This window comes from Hyperoodon ampullatus (assembly GCF_949752795.1).
Source record: "Hyperoodon ampullatus genome assembly, chromosome: 7".
In the NCBI taxonomy this organism is placed as follows: domain Eukaryota; kingdom Metazoa; phylum Chordata; class Mammalia; order Artiodactyla; family Ziphiidae; genus Hyperoodon; species Hyperoodon ampullatus.
In genome coordinates, this window is record NC_136920.1 from 64490811 (window position 1) to 64511634 (window position 20824).

Below are 20824 nucleotides of genomic sequence, written 5' to 3' on the forward strand. Positions count from 1 at the left end.
GCGGAGCAGCTGGGCTCGTGAGCCATGGCCACTGAGCCTGCGCGTCCGGGGCCTGTGCTCCGCAACAGGAGAGGCCACAACAGTGAGAGGCCCGTGTACCACACACACACACAAAAAAAACGTCCAGCACCTCTAGAACAGAGAAGTCCATGATTCAGATAGAGGTTAGAGCTGGAGAGGGCAGTTTGGAAGTCACTAGCATGTGGTGGTATTTAAAGCTATGGCGCTGGATGAGGTCACCAAGGAGAGTGTGAAGATAGGTGAGGGGCATGGAGGACTGAGCCCTGGGATCCCTGATGTTTAGAGATAAGAAATTAGGGGAGAACCAGTATGGAAAATGAAAAGGGAGCAGCTGGTGAAGCAGAAGAAGAACCAGAGGTGTGTGGTGTGTGAAACCCATGACAAGAGTTTCCAGGAGGAAGGAATGATCAGCAGAGTCTGAGGGACAGCTGGCAACTGGATTTGGTAACGTGGAAGTTGCTAAAAATCTTGGGAAAAGCAGTTTCAGTGGAGAGGTTGGGAATGAAAACCAGATTGGCTAAAGTGGAGGAGAAAATGGTCGGTGAGGTAGCAAAGACAGCAAATTTGGACAAGTCCTTCAAGGAGTTTTGCTTTACAAGGGGGTCAAAGAAAGGAGGCAGGATCTGGAGAGAAGCAGGAAGTCAAAGGAGGATTTGTGTGGGTTTTAAGACAGGAGGTAGGTTTGCGTGCTGTTTGAAATGATCCAGTAGAGGAGGAGAATTCTGAGATGGGGGTCGGTGGGGACAACAGCAGGAGCATCTTTTTTTTTTTTTTTTTTTTTGCGGTACGCAGGCCTCCCACTGTTGTGGCCTCTACCGTCGCGGAGCACAGACTCCAGATGCACAGGCTCAGTGGCCATGGCTCACGGGCCCAGCCGCTCTGCGGCACGTGGGATCCTCCCGGACCGGGGCACGAACCCATGTCCCCTGCATCAGCAGGCGGACTCTCAACCACTGCGCCACCAGGGAAGCCCAGGAGCATCGTTTTTGAGACGATGAGAGGGAATGGGCTCCAGAGCCCCAGTGGAGGAGTTACCCTTAGGAAGGAGCGTGGGCTGTTCATCCATTTCAGCAGCAGGCGAGTCAGAGCATGTATGGACAGACGCAGGATAGGAGGGTCAGTCCACACATGGAGAGGTGAAGTCGTTTTCCTAGACTCCCACCTGCCCATGGACATTTCTGCCTGGGAGTCTTGTTGCAACTCAAATTCAACTTTCCCAAGGGAAATGCTTCTCTTCCCTTCCCTGCCCAAGCCTTCCTACCCCTCTGGCTTTACTCTCTTTCTCAACAGCACCTCTATATTCCCAGTCACCAACGCTCCAAACCACAGTTATCCCAGACGTCCCTCCTCCCTGCTGCAGCATCCTACAGTTGTGTCCCTTTTGCCCATCCCTTAGGCTTCATCCCCATGGCACTAGTGTCCTTTGCTCCTCGCCATCTCATATCTAGAGTACTACAATAACCTTCCAATGATTTCCCTTGCCTTGTGTTCCTCCTGGCCTCAGCTCTGTTATTACATGCTGCCATCATATTCACCTTCCTAGGGGCTTCTGGTGGCACAGTGGTTACGAATCCACCTGCCAATGCAGGGGACACAGGTTGGAGCCCTGGACAGGGAGGATCCCACATGCCGCGGAGCAACTAAGCCCGTGTGCCACAACTACTGAGCCTGCGCTCTAGAGCCTGCGTGCCACAACTACTGAAGCCCGTGCACCTAGAGCCTGTGCTCTGCAACAAGAGAAGCCACCGCAATGAGAAGTCCACGCACCGCAACGAAGAGTAGCCCCCGCTCGCCACAGCTAGAGAAAGCCCGCGCGAAGCAATGAAGACCCAATGCAGCAAAAAATAATAATAAAATTAAGAAAAAAAAAAAAAGATTCACCTTCCTAAAGTGCTTCTCTGACTGCTTCACTCCCTGGCTCAAAAACCTCCTTGACTTGCCTCCCTGCACTTCTCAAACTCAGCCTTTAGTCCCCTTTTCTGTATCTGAGTTTTCATTCTTTCTCATGCCCTCTCAAGAGCCCATTTTTTTCTGCTTTTCCTATAAATCTTTTCTGATTATTTCTTCCCCAGTGATCACATTCATCTAGCCATTCAACCAACCCACAGGCTTTTTCTCAGTGCCTCCTGCATATGAAACAGGGCTGGGTGAGATGAGGGACATATGGGAAGCAAGTGCAGGATCAGAGGCCAAGTCAGAAACCTCTGAGCTCACCCCAACTCTTTCCTCGTCTCAGTCCCCAACCCAATTTATCACCAGATGCTACTCACGTTTCCTCCTAAATATTTCTCTAATCCACTGCTTCTATTCTACTCCATCTAGTGCCTTCATGTTCTCAATACCTCTTATGTAAAGCATTCAGAAGCTCCCAGATCGGTTTTTCTGCCTCCAGTCCTGACCCCCAATTCAGTTAGAGAGATCTTTCTAGAATATAAATATGACCTTATGCTCCCTGATTAAAGCCTCTAATGACACCTGTCACCTAGAGATAAAGTCAAGGCTCCTTAGCAACATATTCAAGGTCTCTCATGACTTGGCCATGTTTTTCCCACTAGCCTAGCTGCTCACTGCATCCTACCTTCCACTCCAGGGTTAGTAATACTGAGATGCCAATAATGCCCTGTGCACATCTTGCTCAACCTCACTACCTAAGGCTGTTCCTCTGCCTGAATGCTCCTCCCCATTTATGCTTCACCGGTGCATCCTTCAAAACTCACTTAGGCTTTCTCTCTTTGGGGAAGGCTTCTCTGACTCTTCCCTGGGAGGGTTACGACTTGAGGGATGCTGTCATATTTATTCAGACCTCCTCAGCACCCACCACAGAGCTGGCCCATGCAGGGCACTCCATACGAGTGTGGCATGAGTAAGATAATCACAGGGCACAGGCTATATATGTGGGAGACGTGAGAGCATTCAATTTGAGATGGTTAGGAACATAGGCTCTTGAGTCAGATCTGAATACGAATCCTGGCTCTGCCACTGACTTGCTGCATGACATTGGGAAAACCACTTACCTTCTTATGCCTTAGTTTCCTTATCTGTAAAAAGGGCATGATGCAGAATGACTTGTGATGAGACTAAATGAGATGAGACATGTAAAGTGCTTAGCACAGGGCTGAACACATTAAGTGCTCAATACATGTCAACATTTTATTAAATTATGTTTTTTAAATTAAAAGCATTTCCTACGAAGTCCATGTGCTAAATATTGGTTTAATATTGGTCTATATTGCTAATATACACTTTATATTTTCCTTGATTTAAAACAGAAAAGAAATTTGCTGCCTGTTCAGTTCCAAATAATTTCTCAATTTTGAAAACTTAAGAAGAAAATGCCTGGCTCCTTCCTGCCTCAGGCCCTTTGCACTTGCTGCTATCCCCTCCATCAGAGCACCCCCTGCCTCTATCAGAGTTTTGCATGGCCAGCTCCTCCTTCTCTATTAGGTCTTAGCTCAAACGTCACCTGCTCTGATGGTCTCCCTTGAATACCCTGTAGGGACTAGTAATCTCTCCTCCCCTCTGACCCTTTCTATTTTATTATCTTCAATAACACTTATAATTTCTGAAATTATTTTTCTCTTTACTTTTTTATTGTCCATCTCCCTCCATTAGAATGTGAACTTCATAAAAGCAGGTTTCTCACCCATTATGTTCTCACTGCTTCAACCTAAGTTCATAGAGTGGCACAGAGTGGGATCTCAATAAATTCTGTTTTAATTAATTTTTTTCAACTACTGCAGAGGAACGCTACTACTATTAAAAGTTGAGTTAAACTTTTCTAGTCTCTCAAGGACCCAGGCACTAGGATACTTTCCAGTTTGCCAGTTGCCTGGATTGTGTCTTTTTAAAATTTCAACAAGTTTTCAAAATAATCAAATACAAAAATTTATACTTTAGCAAGTATATTCCTTAATGTATCCTTTATGAAAGGATAAATAGCTATTAAAGAAAAATAGAAATCCATTTCATCATTAATTTTTTCTTTTCTTTCTTCTTCTATATATGAAGGACTTTATGAATTACTGTGAGCTTAAGGAGTTTTTTCCTTGGAGAATATAATAGCTATTTTTCTTTTTTAAAAAATTTATTTATTTATTTATTTATTTATTTATGGCTGTGTTGGCTCTTTGTTTCTGTGTGAGGGCTTTCTCTAGTTGCGGCAAGTGGGGGCCACTCCTCATCGCGGTGCACGGGCCTCTCACTATCGCGGCCTCTCGTTGCAGAGCACAGGCTCCAGACGCGCAGGCTCAGTATTTGTGGCTCACGGGGCTAGTTGCTCCACGGCATGTGCGATCTTCCCAGACCAGGGCTCAAACCCCTGTCCCCTGCATTGGCAGGCAGATTCTCAACCACTGCGCCACCAGGGAAGCCCCCTATTTTTCTTTTTTGCCATCTTGCTAAAATTGATCACAGATGGTACAAAGGTCACCTGCAGAGCAGGCTGTCCCCAAAGTCCTTAAATGTCAAATTAATGAGACTTTACTGTATAAAAATGACTATAAGAAAGAAAATGTTTGGTCAGAAGTGACTATGTTCTTTGATATAACTTGGGACTTTAAATTTTATTTTTTTAAAATGATATTGGAAAACCAAAAAATTCAATGGAAAAATAGGCAAAGCATAAGGATATTCTCAGAAGAAGAAATCTAAATCGCCACAGACATATGAAAGCATGCTCAGTCTTACTAATAATCAAAGAAAAACAAGTTAAAGTGACTATTATTTTGACTTATCAGATTTGCAAAAATTTAAAAGATCAGTAAGGCTTCCCTGGTGGTGCAGTGGTTAAGAATCTGCCTGCCAATGCAGGGGACACAAGTTTGAGCCCTGGTCTGGGAAGATCCCACATGCCGCGGAGCAACTGGGCCCACGTGCCACAACTACTGAGCCTGCGCTCTAGAGCCCGTGAGCCACAACTACTGAGCCCACATGCCACAACTACTTAAGCCCGCCCGCCTAGAGCCCGTGCTCCACAACAAGAGAAGGCACAGCAATGAGAAACACACGCACTGCAACGAAGAGCAACCCCCGCTCGCCGCGACTAAAAGAAAGCCCGTGCACTGCAACAAAGACCCAACGCAGCCAATAATAAATTAATTAAATTAAATTAAAAAAAGAAAAAGATCAGTAATATATAATCCATGTTAGCAATGAGGCGGGGCAAAAAACACTCAGATATAATGTTGGAGGGAGTATATATTAGTATGTTTTTGGAGGGTAATTTAGGAGCATCTATTCAGTTTTAAATATGCATGTCCTTTGACCTGCAATTAGACATCTACACGTCTATCCTTCAGAAATACTGGACACGTGCACAAAAAGAAAATTCACTGCAGCATTATTTGTAATAGAAAAATCAGGAATAACTTGATTAAATGTCCACCAATAGGAGTATGGCTAATAAACACTGGTGTCTTAAAACAAATATAGATTATGAAACTTCAAAAGAAGTATGGTAGCTCCTCTGTTAGCATGGAAAGATGTCCATGATCTACCCTGTAGTTAAAAACAATACACAGCACTATTAAAACTGCATTAATATATTTTTTTGTTTTTTTCACACATAAACCTACAGCCTATTTTCAATACAGCAGCCAAAGTTATCCTTCTGAAACGTAAGTCAGAACCTTGTTACCTCTTCACTCAAATCCCTTCGTTGGCTTTTCTCTCACTCAGACTCAGAGTCCTCACCAGGATTTCCACTCCCCACATGATCTGGCCCTCTGCTACTGCCCTGACTTTCTTCCTCTGCCCTCCCTCCCTCAGCTCTCATCATCTTGGCCTTCTCTCCAGCCCTCAGGGGTTTTGTACTTGCTGTTGCCTTTGGCTGGGACTCTGCCCCCCAGATCTCCCCATAGCTGGTTCCTCCCATCCTTCACATCTCTGCCCAAATGACACTTTCCAATGACCACTGTCCCTGAACACAGTCTATGTTTTGGGGGAGTACACTCCTCCTCACCCCTCCCCTTGCCAAAATAGAATTTTCTTTTTTTTTTTTTTTTTTTGCGATATGCGGGCCTCTCACTGTTGTGGCCTCTCCCATTGCAGAGCACAGGCTCCGGATGTGCAGGCTCAGCTGCCATGGCTCACGGGCCCAGCCGCTCCGCGGCATATGGGATCTTCCCAGACCGGGGCACGAACCTGCGTCCCCTGAATCAGCAGGCGGACTCTCAACCACTGCGCCACCAGGGAAGCCCCTAGAATTTTCTATTCTACTTCTCTGCTTACCTGTTCGTCACCCCCTTACCACCATTTGCTACAGAATATATTTCCTTCTTCATTGGTTTGTGGTCTGTCTCCCTCCTCCAGAAATGTAAACTCAATGAGGGCTGAGATTTTTGCTCTTTTGTCTCATTATTGGATTCTCAGCACCTAGAATATTATCCAGCACACAGTAGGTGCCCAATAAATATTTATTGAATGAGTAAATAAAATTTCATTTTTATACATGCATAAAAACAGATGTGGAAAAATAAACAGCAAACTATTGACAGTGATTATTTCTGGGGAGTGGGATTGGGAGCTGATGGGAAAGTTTCCATCCTAACTGTGTACATTTCTGTATCATTTGGAATATGCACCACTTAGGTAATTAAAAACTAAGTAAAAAATATTTTAAAGGAAAAACATAATGGTCCCATCTCTCCTTCCAAATGACTCAAAGCAGTCTTTGGGCTCTTTTCTCGAAACACAAAACAATTTCTAAAAAGAACTATCCTAGGTTTGTCTCCACTGCATGTGCCATAAGAGCTCAGAAAATACCAGTAAGCCTGGTTTTTATGATGTTCTAACACCATTAAATATATCGGGAATATAAGACACACACACACACACACACACACACACACACACACTTTGCCTGTGCCAGGAGTCTGCTGGGTAAAAGCCTTTCTAATTAACACACCTGACTCCTCTTTACACCCACTTCCTCCCTCCAGCAGGAGAAAGGAGTTTCACTGGTAGTTCCTTGTGCTGTTTCCTTGACATGGTAAAATCTTTAACACTGCTGTCAGGCAGGGTGAACCTGATGTTGTGGACTACAAAATTCATCCAGTGCTAGAGGGAGCTCTTGAGACAAGATACGTGGCCTCTCTCAGAAGCAAATCCAACTTAACTCAGCGTGATAAGCATCTCAGGGACACGCTCACACACAGAACAGCTACACAAACCTTGTACTGAGTGTCTTTCACCAGTTGTCACGGCCATGAGGCCTCTATTAAGTAACTCCTGATCCTCACCCTGAGGCCTTTATTCCCCAGAAGCATACCCACGGTAGTATTAATAATACCCTCACTGGGAGTTGTTCCACAGGGCCCTTGACACTAGCTTTTCCTGAACTCTTAACTGGCCATAAACTTCCCTGGTGAGCCTGCAGGGCCTCTTCCCACAGGACAGAAGCTGGGGGAAGGGGTGCAATTCAGCTCTGAGAGGCCAGAAGGAGGCTGGCCCGCCTATCCCTGACAGTTTCTGCAACCCACCCTGGAAAGCAGGGAGGCAACAGTCAACTCTCATCACCATTTTGGTATGGAAACTGGAACTCTTAGAATTTTCAGTGAGAACCAACCAACCAGCTGGGTTGTTCTTACCTTTTTTTTTTTTTTTTTTTTTAGGAGAGTCAGCTGGAATAAAAGTCAAGACTATTTGAGAACCAACCCCTGGTAGACAGTTACACTGATTTTACACAATTTTCACTATGTTTTGGCAAAGCAACAGAGTTGGGCTGTGGACCTATTGCTGACAATTCTTCTGAACAAGCGCCTCTGAGCTCAGCTTTGCTTCCTCAGAAACACTGGTTTATTACTCCTTAGCTCAAGCATCATTTCTCAGGCCTCACGATTCTAATGACACTTCAGAAAGGACATCAATTTACTCTGGAGGGGTCTGGTTATTGAAATTCACCTTTCTTGGGACCAGAGCACAGGTTTTGGAGTGGGACCATCCATGTGACCTTGAGCAAGAGCACTTATCCCTCTGAGTTCCAGTTTGCTCATCTGTAAAATGGAGATAATAATACCTACCTGGTAAGATTACTGGAAGGATTGAATGAGGTCATGCAGATATAATGCTTAGTGTTACGCTTGTGACAGATGAGGATTCAACAAATGGTTAGAGTATTACTGTAATGAGAGACCCTAATTTCCCCCCATCTAAGACTTTTTAGGTAGAATCTCTCATAATTGCCCAGAACAGTCTCTCACAACAAACAAATCTCAAGACTGACCAACCTGGAACGTCTTGCCCAGATTCCTCTTGCCTGGAACTTCATCAGAGGAATAGAATTGATATTGCTCAAGTTCCGGGCCTCAAGTTTAATTCTGATACAGGCACACACACACATACACACACACACCACCACCGCCACCGCCACCACCAACAATATACACTGGAACTGACACTACTAGAAAGCTTGGGCCATAGCTCAGGGATCTCATAAGGCAGCTGAGCGACCCCCAGCCTTGCCTCTGCACAAAACTATGGACAGGAGTTTGTTCATTGCCACCATGCGTCACACCAGAGGGATGATAGGGGAACTGTGATAGTGGAGTGTCGAGAAGGCTCATGGATGCCTTATACTTGCAGTCCTGCCCCAGCTGGGGGACAACAGTGCTTTGAAGACCACGGTCCCTCAGATCCTTAGGGGGCAACACTCCCTCTTCTCATCAACCCTGCCTCTTCCATTCTGTCCCTCAACCCAACAGACAGTTATTAAGTGCCAGGCACTATGCCAGGTGCTGGGAGGCTCCTGATCCTGTAGGCAAGGCCAATACCCACATGTAGTTCTCAAATGAGTGTGGGTGTCCCAGGTGTTCTCTGGAAGAAGCCTGGGGAGAAAGGATGGGCCAGACTTGCTTTTGGTTACCCTTAGTGTTTTTGGAGCTCAAGACAGTTCTGTTAGCAAGAATGTCCCGGCCAGCAGGCCACTCACCACATTGGTTTCCTACATGGCCCTGACCCACTCCACAGGACTCCGCCCAGTGTTCAGATGTTTGGGGAGACTTTTTAGCCACTTCGAGGTCCACGCCTGAGAGCTGGAGGTGAAACTGCTCCCTGTGGGCAGCCTTCCGGAGCGTACGGATGGCCTTCCTGAGCCGCTTCTCTGTTCGCTTTATGATGCAACTCGGATCACAAGAGGCTGCAGGAATGAGAGGGACAGCAGTGGAGGGGTCAGGCTGCAGCATGTGAGCATGTCCAAACCAACTGCAGGACCCACAAACACCCACAGCTCCCTGTGCACAGCATGGGGAGAGGCTTGGAGCTGGGCACCTAGCAGGCTGGGCAGCATTCAATTCAAACAGAAATTTGTTGACCAAAATGGTAGCTTTGGGCTTTGATGAAGCAGATAAAATCATCAGGTTCCAAACCAATTCAGTTTAGTTTGGGGGTGAAAAAAAACAGGAGATACTTCAGTGGTTGCACTATTTCCGCCCCCCCACCCCGCCCCCCACAAGAATGATGAAAAGTGAAAGGCAAAGAAATAAGGAGCAAGCTGTGAGAAGTCTGGCACCACAGACTGTTTTCAAACCAACCTGTCACCTCCTTTTGGTTAGTTTCAAGCTCAAACTCAACAGTGATAAACATTTCCTTAGGGGTGCTCGGTCGTCCGGGGGCTCCCGGGACTTGCTTGCCAGAGCTGCATGTAAGGTTTGCGTAGCGGAAGCTCTCTTTTACTGAGCTGTGCTTCTCTGTATGAAGAAACAAAATTATCGGAAGCCAAATCCTGGCAAAGCACTCAGCTGAACATTTGCTACAACTCTGTAAACATTTCATTAGAACAACTCTCAAGGGACTAGATGATTAACTCCATATGCCAAGAGGCTGCAAGCCCTCAGCTTGGAGCACGATGACACTTTAATCCTGAAGAACCAGTATTGCCACCTATATAACTTTACAATTTAGCTCTTGAAACTTATTTTCATGAATAAATGCTGGATGTTTCCGACTGACCGGCCACATCTGTGGAAGATGGGGACCAAAGATTGTCTTGCATTCCTGACTGGTAATTTGTTAAGGTGCGTTCATGTTTTCACAGTTGGTTTCTTTAAAGCTGGACTATGATGTCTCAAGCAGGGGCTGAGGGGGCTTCAAGTAAGGAACCAGCACAGGAGTAGAAAGGAAATTAACTCCTGCTTTCAGGCAAACTGACTTTGGAGTAATTCCAACCCAAAGGGAAAGCTGGAAAGCACATCAACAATGATGGCTCATTTTGAAATAAACAGGAGCAATAAATGGCACAAAGAATCAACAGAACCAAACAATATCATGAAGGCACGTAGGATGGGTGTGAAAGTGTTATGTAAGGCAGGGCTTTGTGCATCCTCATTCCTGACTTTGGCCATCACTCCTCCCTCCATGGCTTCCAGTGAATCTTTTTTTTTTTTTTTTGCGGTACGTGGGCCTCTCACTGTTGTGGCCTCTCCCGCTGCAGAGCACGGGCTCCGGACGCGCAGGCTCAGCGGCCATGGCTCACGGGCCCAGCCGCTCCACGGCATGTGGGACCTTTCCGGACAGGGGCACGAACCCGTGTCCCCTGCAACAGCAGGCGGACTCTCAACCACTGTGCCACCAGGGAAGCCCCCTCCAGTGACTCTTTTAACTAATGATTGTTAACCAGAACCAAAGAGCAGGTCCACATACCATCCACACAATTAACTAATCTTAGTTTATTGAACTGAAGAATTCTCTGTATCGTGTTCTTCTCTAACATTATAAGGACGTTCAAATCAGCAGGTCATCAGGACCAAAGGAAGGAGAAGGCAAATTAATTTTTCCCTAAAGATCTATCTTAACCCTTTCAAAAGGCTAACTTCACATCTCAAACTGAACAGATGCTCATTCTGAACCTGTTTTCCTTTCCATTTTTCCATATCTATTTTTTAAACTTTTTATTTTGAAATAAGCTTAGATGTATAGAAAAGTTGCTAAGAGAGTACTCAGAGTTCCCATATACTCTTCACCCAGTGTCCCCTAATGTTAACATCTTACATTTACATGTATCTTTATCAAAACTAAGAAATTAACATTAGTACAATACCATTAAGTGAACTAAAGACCAAATCTTTTTTTTTTTTTTCTTTTTTTTTTTTTGCAGTACACGGGCCTCTCACTGTTGTGGCCTCTCCCGTTGCGGAGCACAGGCTCCGGACATGCAGGCTCAGCGGCCATGGCTCACGGGCCCAGCCGCTCTGCGGCATGTGGAACCCTCCCGGACCGGGGCACGAACCCGTGTCCCCTGCATCGGCAGGCAGACTCTCTACTACTGTGCCGCCAAGGAAGCCCCCAAATCTATTTTTAAATAATTCTTTCCCCTCTGATTAAAAGTATAAATGCTCACTGTGGGGAATGTGGAAAATGCAGGGAAAAAATTAAAATCACTCATCATCCTTCCACCCACATATAACCCACTAATAAGGATATGGTGAGTTTTCTTTGTTCTTCTACTCATGCTTTTTCTTATACAATTTAGGTCGTATTAGATATACACAATGTTACTCTCTCTTTTTCCAGCTTAGCATTATAACATTTTCTAATGTCATTAAACATTCTTTGAAAACCCATAATTAATAGCTGCATAATATTCCATCAAATGGAGGTGCCCAAATTAATCTTGGTTAGTTACTTAAAATAGGCAGTCAAATGTGACTAGAGTGATTTTGCATTTATTTGTTTGTACAATTTATTTGAGGGTAGATTGGGGAAAGAACCCTCCCTAATACATGACTCCTGATTTTTTTTTATTCACTAAAATTATTCTATGAAATAATACTGGAAATGTGAGCTGGGGAAGAAAGAGGAATGCTGGATTCTGCTCTTTTCATAAGGCCAGGTCTACTTAGAGAGTATTTGTTCTGCTGAAGCCAAATGGCATCACTGCCTCCAAAAACCAAATCCAGCAGGAAAGCTGGATATTACATCTTGGTTCATCAAAGATTACCCTTTCTGAGCCAAACCTTTTTTTCATTTCTTTGGATTCGGATTTTGGATTATTTTAAGGAAACTCTAAGGTCTAGAAAATTTAACCCAGTATGATCACAAATTACTAATGCATCTTAAGCCCTCATTGATTCCTATTAACTCACAGCTTTCCCCAGAGCTTTACTCTTTGTACCCTGCAAAGGAAACCCTGAAGTATAACTCCAGAAGCATACGGAGGTGCCAGGTGAGGCTCTTCTTCATCTTGTGAAGAGAGTCCACAGAGATTCTAAACTGTTTGATCCCATCTGAATGGCTCGGCTCATTACAGGCCCCTTTCCCACCATGCAGGCAAGCTCCCTGCACCAGCCATCTGATTCCATACCTGGTAGTACTGGTCGCAGACCCTCGGGAAACAGATCAGCATTTTTCAAACTACACTTGCCTTCATTTAGCTTAAAGGTTACACTTGTCCTGACGGTGGCGACATCTTCAGAAAGAAACAAGTGAGAGATGTTACCTTCAGAGGCAAAGGAATGGAAACACCAGTGGGTAATGGAGAGCTGTCCATTGCTGGAAGTACACCCTGAGCCCCTCTCTTATGCTGAGACCAAGAAAGTTTGGGATTGGGGAGTGCCCATTCCCTTGGACTGGGGGCACCAGGAGCCTCCTAAGAGTTACACTTATCGCTCCATCTGAGATGAATCCAGGGCTCAAACGTAACTAAGGAAGGGCCAAAAACAGCCTCAACAGTGAGATGAAAAATGAGGTCATTTCTGTGCCTTTCCAAGAAGGAAGGCCAGAATCCCCCAGTTCAAATTTGGGCAAGACAGCTGAGGGAAATGGAAGGGCAGATTCTCCTAAATAAGCCTGTCCTGGGAGGACAGGGCTGAGGGAGCCACCATTCCAGACAAGGATGGCACTCACTAAACGTGGCTAGGATTTTCAGGGTCTGTGAGGGAGCAAGTCCTACTTTGAGGGCCCCATATGGAAAATTCTGTTCTTCCATGGTCAGTCTTAATCATGTTAGGCTCTGGAGCCAATGACCAGGATTCAAATTCCAGCCCTTCGACTTGTGATGAGAACTTGAGCAAGGTACTTAGTCTCCCTAAGCCTCAGTCTTCTCATCTGTAAAATAGACATAATTACAGTCCTTACGTTACCGGGCTGTTGTGAGGATTAATGAGATAATGCAAAACAAAAAATGTTTAGCCTTCTGTCTGGTACATAGTAAGAACTGAATAACTGTTAACTATTTGCTTGCTCACCTTAGGGTGGCCTTAATCTCCAAGTGATCATCACTACGAGTTTTGGTGAAACAGACTGTGACGTCCCCTCTGGCTGGGTCCAAACATCAGACAAGAGGGGCAGTGAAGGATAGTGCTTAAGACTCTGGACCCAAACTGCCTGGTCAAAATCCTGGCTCCACTATTTCCTATCTGATTCACTCTGGATATGTTACTTCACCTCTCTGAACCTCAGTTTCTTCATCTGGCTAATGAGGATAACAGTAAAATTGCCCCAGAGGGCTGTAGTGTGGATTAAATCAGCTAATACATGTAACACAGCGGCCAGCATGTTTTAACTGCTCCATCAATTCACACGGGCTGTTATTATCATGCTTTGCATCTCTATCTTTGCTTATATACATAATATGGACATCAAGAACCATTTCCTTATTTGGATGTTCACATGACATCATCAAAGATGTTTGTCTAAATCTGGGAGGACAAGGCCTCTTAAAAGCTTTAAATGTCCTTCTTTGTCTTTTGATAAAGGGTTTGGGCCCCTTTCCCTGGTCAGAATCCTTGCTCCCCTTGTCATGTCCCTGTCTCCACTGATGCCATGTGCCCCAAGCCCACATTTCCTGCCGAGCCTCTGAGGTGCTCTATGGTACAGGGAGTTGGGAAGACCTGCGTCTCCTGGTCGCAGAGCTACGTGGGCCTCTGCCCAATATGATGACCCACCAGGGCTGCACGGAGCCTTCTGGCACTCAATGGACACTCAGTAAGTGTCTGTTATGTGGCGAGTCAGATCGCAGGCACCAAGGCTACAGGTAAGAACATCCTGTAACGTGCTTGCGGCATCAAAGAGATTAGGAGAAAAGAAAACAAAGCCAACGCCCAAGAACAGTATCCCACAAATGAAGCCCATGGAACACGGTGAGCCCCAGAGACAACACGCAGGTTTGGTAATTACCCCCGAAAGTAGAGTCATTTGATTTTTGCTGTTTGCTCCTGAGAGGAGAGGAAGAGCCGCAGGTGACAGAATAGGCCTCTTGCAGTCCTGACAGACAGAATGTGGATCGTCAGCAGGTAAGCAAGGTTACAGTCTCTCCCGGTGGCAGCTCAAGTCACCCGCAACCCCACTCCACGTGAACCACTAGAAAAGCCCCCAGAATACAGGGTCTCAGAGCATGGGCCTCCATTGGTCAGGGGGCAGCTGGTCAAAGACCTGGAAGCCCTTTGAAGCCATCTAACACCTGAAGGCCAGGAAGGCCTGGCCCTGGCATGAGGACCTGCCCCAGGGCCTGGGACCCACTCACCTGAAGAGAGGTGAATGCCAGAGAGACATCTGAGGAAGCACCTGTCTCCTCCACCACTCTTACCACACTGCAGGGACACGTGGGGTGATACGCTAGTGGGCAGGACCCCCTCCACTTCTAGACAGGACAAAATACAGACACTTACAGAGAGAGAAGGTATGACAAGGACGGCTGAGCCCCATGCCTCAAAGGCCCCAAGAAGAGAAGGTAGTGCCGACGCCCAGCACATAACACAGACACCATGTTTATTCCCCCCAGGGTAAAGGAGTGCCTTGTACTCTATTCTTTTCATGCAGGAAAGCAACCAGGAAAACAGAAGTGAGTTCCAACCTACGCAGAAGCACAGAAGGAAATGCCGAAGGGCTTGCAAAGTATCTCCTGTTTTTGAAGGATTTAAAGAACGGCTGCTGCAGCTCGGGGGAGGAGAATTCAGTGGAGTACTGGTCAGCCGCACTCTGGGTCCAGTGGGACCAGTGGGACGTGGGAGAGTGCTGCTGGGCCAGCGGTGAGCCCGCGCACTGAGCCCGAGCCTTGGCGCCTCTTACCCACACAGTCTTTTTTATTCCAGTGGAGCTTGTGCGCAGAGTGGCACCGGCATTCGTAGCTGCCCACGGTGTTCACGCAGACCTGCTGACAGCCTCCGTTGTTGACGCTGCACTCATTGGTGTCTGTGGAGCAAAACGCTCTCCTGTCACAGCAGCCCATTGCTGACCTGGCTGATGCTATCCCTCCATCGAGGAAGGAGCAGGAGGCGAGTCGCACAGCTGAAGCTCACTGAACTAAGGGAAGGTGCTGACCGCCTTCAGAATGTGCACTTGGCACGAGCTGACCCACTCCCCAGTCAGTGGTCTTCCTGGCATGAGCCTCACCAGCATGGCTCAAGTTCCATTCTTGACCAAACATTTCCACCAGTAAGAACACTCAGAAGGGGTCACACTCTATTTTCAGGTGTCAAATTCAGACACTGCACAGGCTTCCAGTTTAAAACTCCACCATCCTCCTGGGCTACATCCCAAGAGAGACAGAGAGAGTTAGGATTCTCCACTTGGCAGTTCATATAGTTGGGATATAGATTAAAAAAATGACTTGCACTAATCCCCATCAACTTGAGACTGAGTCCAGGTCAGAAGGTGACTCCATCTAAAACCCAAATACACGTCCATATTCAGGGAATATTTCCTTGGGGTTTCTTGATGGACTGCAAGGGCATGTGTTCAGCCATGCCAGGGATGTGTTGAAAAGGAGAAGAGAAACAACACTATCTACAACAAATCACTACTATCCATTCTTCTTAAGGACACAGGAAACAAGGATTGGGTAGGAAGTACTAAAGCCAGTGGTTCCCACATCCTCAGATCCCCCAAATCACCTTGAAGCCCTAGACTTTTAGAATAAGAATCAGAATCTGTGTTCTCAAAGATTGCTGAATGAATCTGATGATTAGAGAGAGTAGAGTAATGCCAAATCCTGACTAAAGCCATAGTCTACTTAGCTGTAAGGTCATGAGACATCAGAACATGTTGCTGCAAGGGCTCAGAGCAGGGAGACAGAGTCCCTGGTCCCACTTCCAGCTCAGAGACCTGCACAAAGACCAGCTCAAAGAGCTCAAACCAAGCTCCGCAGCCGGTTCCTATGCACAGCAGGGCTGTGGAATTGGTTGGTGCACTGCCAAGCCTCTCCGAGGGCAGTGACTTTACTATTTTGGGAGGTTCCAGCGGACAGGGCACCAGCTCCTGAGAGACCCACCCACTGTCTGAGTACAACTGTATCAATAAAGTCCATAAAGAATTCATAGCTGAAAGAGCTCACCTCTTCTCTCTGCTCCATTTCACACCTGACGAGTTAAAGGGATCAATGTGGGACGATTTCCCATAGCAGCTGCTTCCCTCAAGTCGATGGACTCCCTACTACTGTATAGGGCCTGGTATGTCCGGTTCAGCCCCCAAGGTAGAAAAACTGGTCCTGATCTGGGGAAACCTTAGGAGTAAGGCCCAGTCTCATCCGACTCTAGAGGGATTCCACTCACCTCCACAGTGGGTAAAGCCATAGAGGGTGTACCCTTTGTTGCAAGCACATGCAAACGTGCCAGGGTGGTTGATGCAGCTGTGGTCACAGGTCCTATCCAAAGAGCATTCATCCACATCTGTAATTGTCAAAGGAAGAGGGGAGCTGAAACCAACTCTGAGGGACAGTGGAGAGAAGAACACACTTATAAGAACACCAGTTGCTGACCAATAACAAAAACAACAAAGTGAAAATTATCTATCAGTTCTCCCTGCTCACTTGCATTAAACAAAGTGTTGAGCAGCCCACAATAAGTATACTCACAGCCAGGACCCTTATTTCCAAATTCTGTTGCACACTGCACTTGCCTAAAAGCTCAGTTGGTCTCTCCCACCCATGCTTATCTGCAGGGTTGAATAATTTAAAATATTTAAATGAAGTCAAACGAGATAACATAACTAAAAGGGCTTTGTAAACTATTAGGGTGCTGCCTGTGCATTATTACTGTTCTATTACTAATTGGTAAAGGAGCAATAGTAATTTTATAAGCTATGGCCAATTAAAAGGAGAAAACACTTGAGCTGGAGATAAATCTAGCTCCTATCTCTTTTGGGTCTTGCCAGAATTCATCTTCTGGCCCCAGGAGGCCAGTTGATCCTGGGTTTTAATGCCCCCTGCACTAAAAGAATGCATTAACATTAACATCCTCAGTAATTTTCTATTGCAGACACTGAAATGTGGTGCTTAAGCACCAAACAGGATCCTCTTGGCCAATCCCTTGGCTTTGTTCCTCCCCCATGGTTCAGTCCCAGGGGGCCCCTCCCTTCCCGGTTCAGCATGAAGGCATCCTTGGCTGCAGTTGAGGTCATGGAAACTAGCCTCAGGAGGCTGTATTTGTCAGTCTAATCATCTCTTCTTCCCTGGTCTGGTTCTTACATCTTTCCTGTACACTAGAACCTCAGTGCTTCACTTCCTCAACTCTTTGGAAGATTTTAACAGAGTTATGACTTGTTTCTCCAAATGGATAAACCAGGACCAGCACAGGACTCAGTGGAAGCCAACTAGACCATTGCTAGATCCCTTTTCAACACCAAACGTGCCACGAGAAACTATGTTAATAAAAAACAAACATTTGGAAGGAACCGGAGGAATGAAAAACATGAAATAAAGAAGGGCAAAATCTTACAAAACCTCTTCATCCGTAACTTTTCCCAGAAATCCTGACAATTTCTTTAGTAAGTTTGTTCTGTGTAAATATTTGTTCTACCAAGACTGATCAGTGAAAAATGAGAAAAAGTCCACTTCTTCTGTAGTAATTGATATCATTCTATGAATTCTTTTATTAATATCAGCCAGTTACCGAGAAAGTGGGCTCATTCAGTAGCTGACTTTGGCTGCTCACAACAGGCTTTTGCTTTGTCAAAAATAAGCAGATCGCTTTTCTAATTCCTTTTTAATGTGTTTACACAGCTTAAATAGTATTTCTTGCTCTATACATTATGACATATTATGTGGAACAGCAAATTTTCCTTCCAAGTCAAACAGAAGAAAACTATGCAGTAGTCATCTAGAGTGAACTTGCTGAATTTAAAGGGGGTGTGAAGGGCTTCCCTGGCGGCGCAGTGGTTGAGAATCTGCCTGCCAATGCAGGGGACACGGGTTCAAGCCCTGGTCTGGGAAGATCCCACATGCCGCGGAGCAACTAGGCCCGTAAGCCACAACTACTGAGCCTGCATGTCTGGAGCCTGTGCTCCGCAACAAGAGAGGCCACGATAGTGAGAGGCCCGTGCACCACAATGAAGAGTGGCCCCCGCTTGCTGCAACTAGAGAAAGCCCTCGCACAGAAACGAAGATCCAACACAGCCAAAAATAAAATAAATTAAAAGTATAAAAAATAAATAAATAAATAAATAAAGGGGTGTGAAGTGTCTGACAAATTATGTACCAAGAAGAAAAAACCAAGAGAGAAACCTAATTCACACCGTAAGATTATAAAAAGGTAATGTTGCATCTTTATTATATGAAGTGAAATCAGATATTATTATCTGATTTTGATTTAATTCTGGGATTTCTAACAAAATAAGTTAGGCTGTTCTTATTCTCAGCAATGGATCAGAAATAAATGACAGCACATCTTTCCTGAGAGTTTCTTTCTATATATCAGTGGGGCATAAAATGTATGATGCCCCCAACCCAGAACAGCTTATCACTGTGCAAAACACTTATTAATATCAACAACTGCTACCCAGAGAAGTTCCCTTGCTGCGCCCCTTATATGGGAAGGATGTGTCTGAGAAGGGGTCTGAAATCCTGCCCAAGGACTGCCCAGCCTTTCCTCCACTTAATCCCCTCCCTCACCCCTACCCTTTCCCCAAACACCAAAGGCTGGTCATTTAAACAAGACCTATAAGGAAGGGACCAACTGGTTGACCCCAGCTTTTTGCTGAGAAAAGGTATGTTAACTAAATCAACATCTTTTTGTCACCAAATTTTGTTAGAAGATCCATAACATTAAAGGGAATTTTAGAAAGGGAAAATTATTCATAATTTCAACACCCTAATGCAACCCTGCTTGCATTCTGTGATCCATTCATTTCTAGCAGCAAGCTCCGCTGTAATCACACCAAATGGGTTCACTGAGGTGTTCTCTAATCATTAACAGCTTAATTTCCAAAATATACCTGTGAGCTACCTCAGTGTTTTTATTTTACTTAACAGATGAAGTAAGTGAAGCACAGGGTGGAGGTTGGATTAATGACTCCGTAGAGAAGCCCAGCGAGCCAGTCTCTGCCCGAGCAGGGTTTCGTCTTCTCCAATCCAACCAGTGGGCATTACACAGCACAGCTAGCTATGTTTCAGCACATACCTTGGCAAGACTTCTCATCTGTTAATAATTTAAATCCCTTTTTGCAGCTGCAGTCAAAACTGCCCACGGTGTTTTTGCAGAAATGATCGCAACCTCCATTGCGCGTCTGGCACTCATCAATATCTGTAACAGTCAAGCATCGGCAAATCAGACAGCGATACTTGCCTCCTTATCCACAAATCCCTGAAGTGCTATTGTGTGTGCTTCATTATTCTCTGAAACAAAACAGACCCATAAAAGCATTTAAGGATGTTTGCTGATGTTTTTAAACTTACACACGTTCTCTTGTCTGGCTTAACCCATTTTGAAAGACAAGTGCCTGGTCCCCTGGAGAACTCTGACTTACACTGCCCCTCCCTTGACTAGCATTAAGGAAACAAGCGAGGGGAAAGAACAGTGATGTCCTATTATATTCTCATCCTTGCACAAGTCTCTCAAGATTAGATGGCTTCCTTTCCTATACTTCCCATTCCAGTTTAATGATTAAAGTAATAAGGAACTAAAATATTTATTTTGGCAAATTACACCACGATCAAATAGCCTCAATGCTTTTAAGTGATTTCTGATACTCAATTAATTTTATCTTTTCTCAGTTTCAACTGGTAACTGGTTATCTGCTTTTTTATCACGTTAAAGAACTAAGCCTTTGTACTCTGGCCCATGAAATACTAGGTCATCGGGGTCTCTATTCATCAGTACAAGTTAATCGTACAGTTATTCATTGTTCTCTGGATAACAATCTTGGCTGTTATTTATATAATAATCTCTAGATTGTTATTTATGATATGATGATATTATCTCCTGAAAATGAATGTTCCCTTGAACAACTGCTTTCTTCTAATAAGGCCACTGCCTGAAATGGATCATTTGATGTTTGTAGAAGCTGACCTTCTCAACAGTTAGTGTAATTAAGCTGGTTCTAATTAAGCTTACTCAGTTACAACCTTCTACTAGCCCAGGGAAGAAAAGCTTCCTTTTGATCAATATGAATCATAAGCAAATCTGGAGTCACTCAGGAGGTGTGGAGGGGAAGAGCTGCCTTTACTCCCACACATTAGCCGCATGGAGAGGCACAGGCTACCTTTACAGGTCTTCCCATCCAACTGGAGACTGAATCCAACGGGACAACTGCAATGAACACCTGTCGAAGTATCCTTACAGGTGCGATCGCAGCCTCCATTGTTGACAGCACACGTTTCTGCCAAGGAGGTAAGAAAAAGGCAGTTAGCTTCCTAACGAAGTGCTCACGCAGCTGGGAAGAAAGGGGGTATTGGTGCAGTGTTAATACTTGACAAAAATTCATGAAAGTCAGGAAGCATGTGGGGTCCTCATGGTCATATCCCAAGCCTCTGCCACCCGGAGGTGAGTTAGAGGGAGAACAGGGGCAGCTCCTCCCTGCACCAATCTAAATAAGTGACATCTCCCGAGGAAGCCTGACAGGGTGAGAGAGGGGGAAAGATGCCTCTGCCAACCTGCTG

The 20824-nt window shown here is 45.3% G+C and overlaps 1 protein-coding gene across 2 annotated transcripts in view; it reads right to left on the reverse strand.

The window, feature by feature from the left end:
- Positions 1–20824, reverse strand: part of SCUBE2 (signal peptide, CUB domain and EGF like domain containing 2) — a gene marked incomplete at its 5' end in the record, with an annotated part of 68917 nt that overhangs the window by 20358 nt on the left and 27735 nt on the right. For both annotated transcript variants that reach the window (XM_079709339.1, XM_079709340.1), the window contains 9 exons: positions 8948–9154; positions 9549–9704; positions 12317–12421; positions 14131–14217; positions 14477–14593; positions 15022–15144; positions 16503–16619; positions 19347–19469; positions 20428–20544. In XM_079709339.1, the coding sequence (XP_079565465.1) occupies positions 8948–9154; positions 9549–9704; positions 12317–12421; positions 14131–14217; positions 14477–14593; positions 15022–15144; positions 16503–16619; positions 19347–19469; positions 20428–20544 (1152 nt within the window). The remainder of the gene's footprint in view (positions 1–8947; positions 9155–9548; positions 9705–12316; positions 12422–14130; positions 14218–14476; positions 14594–15021; positions 15145–16502; positions 16620–19346; positions 19470–20427; positions 20545–20824) is intronic.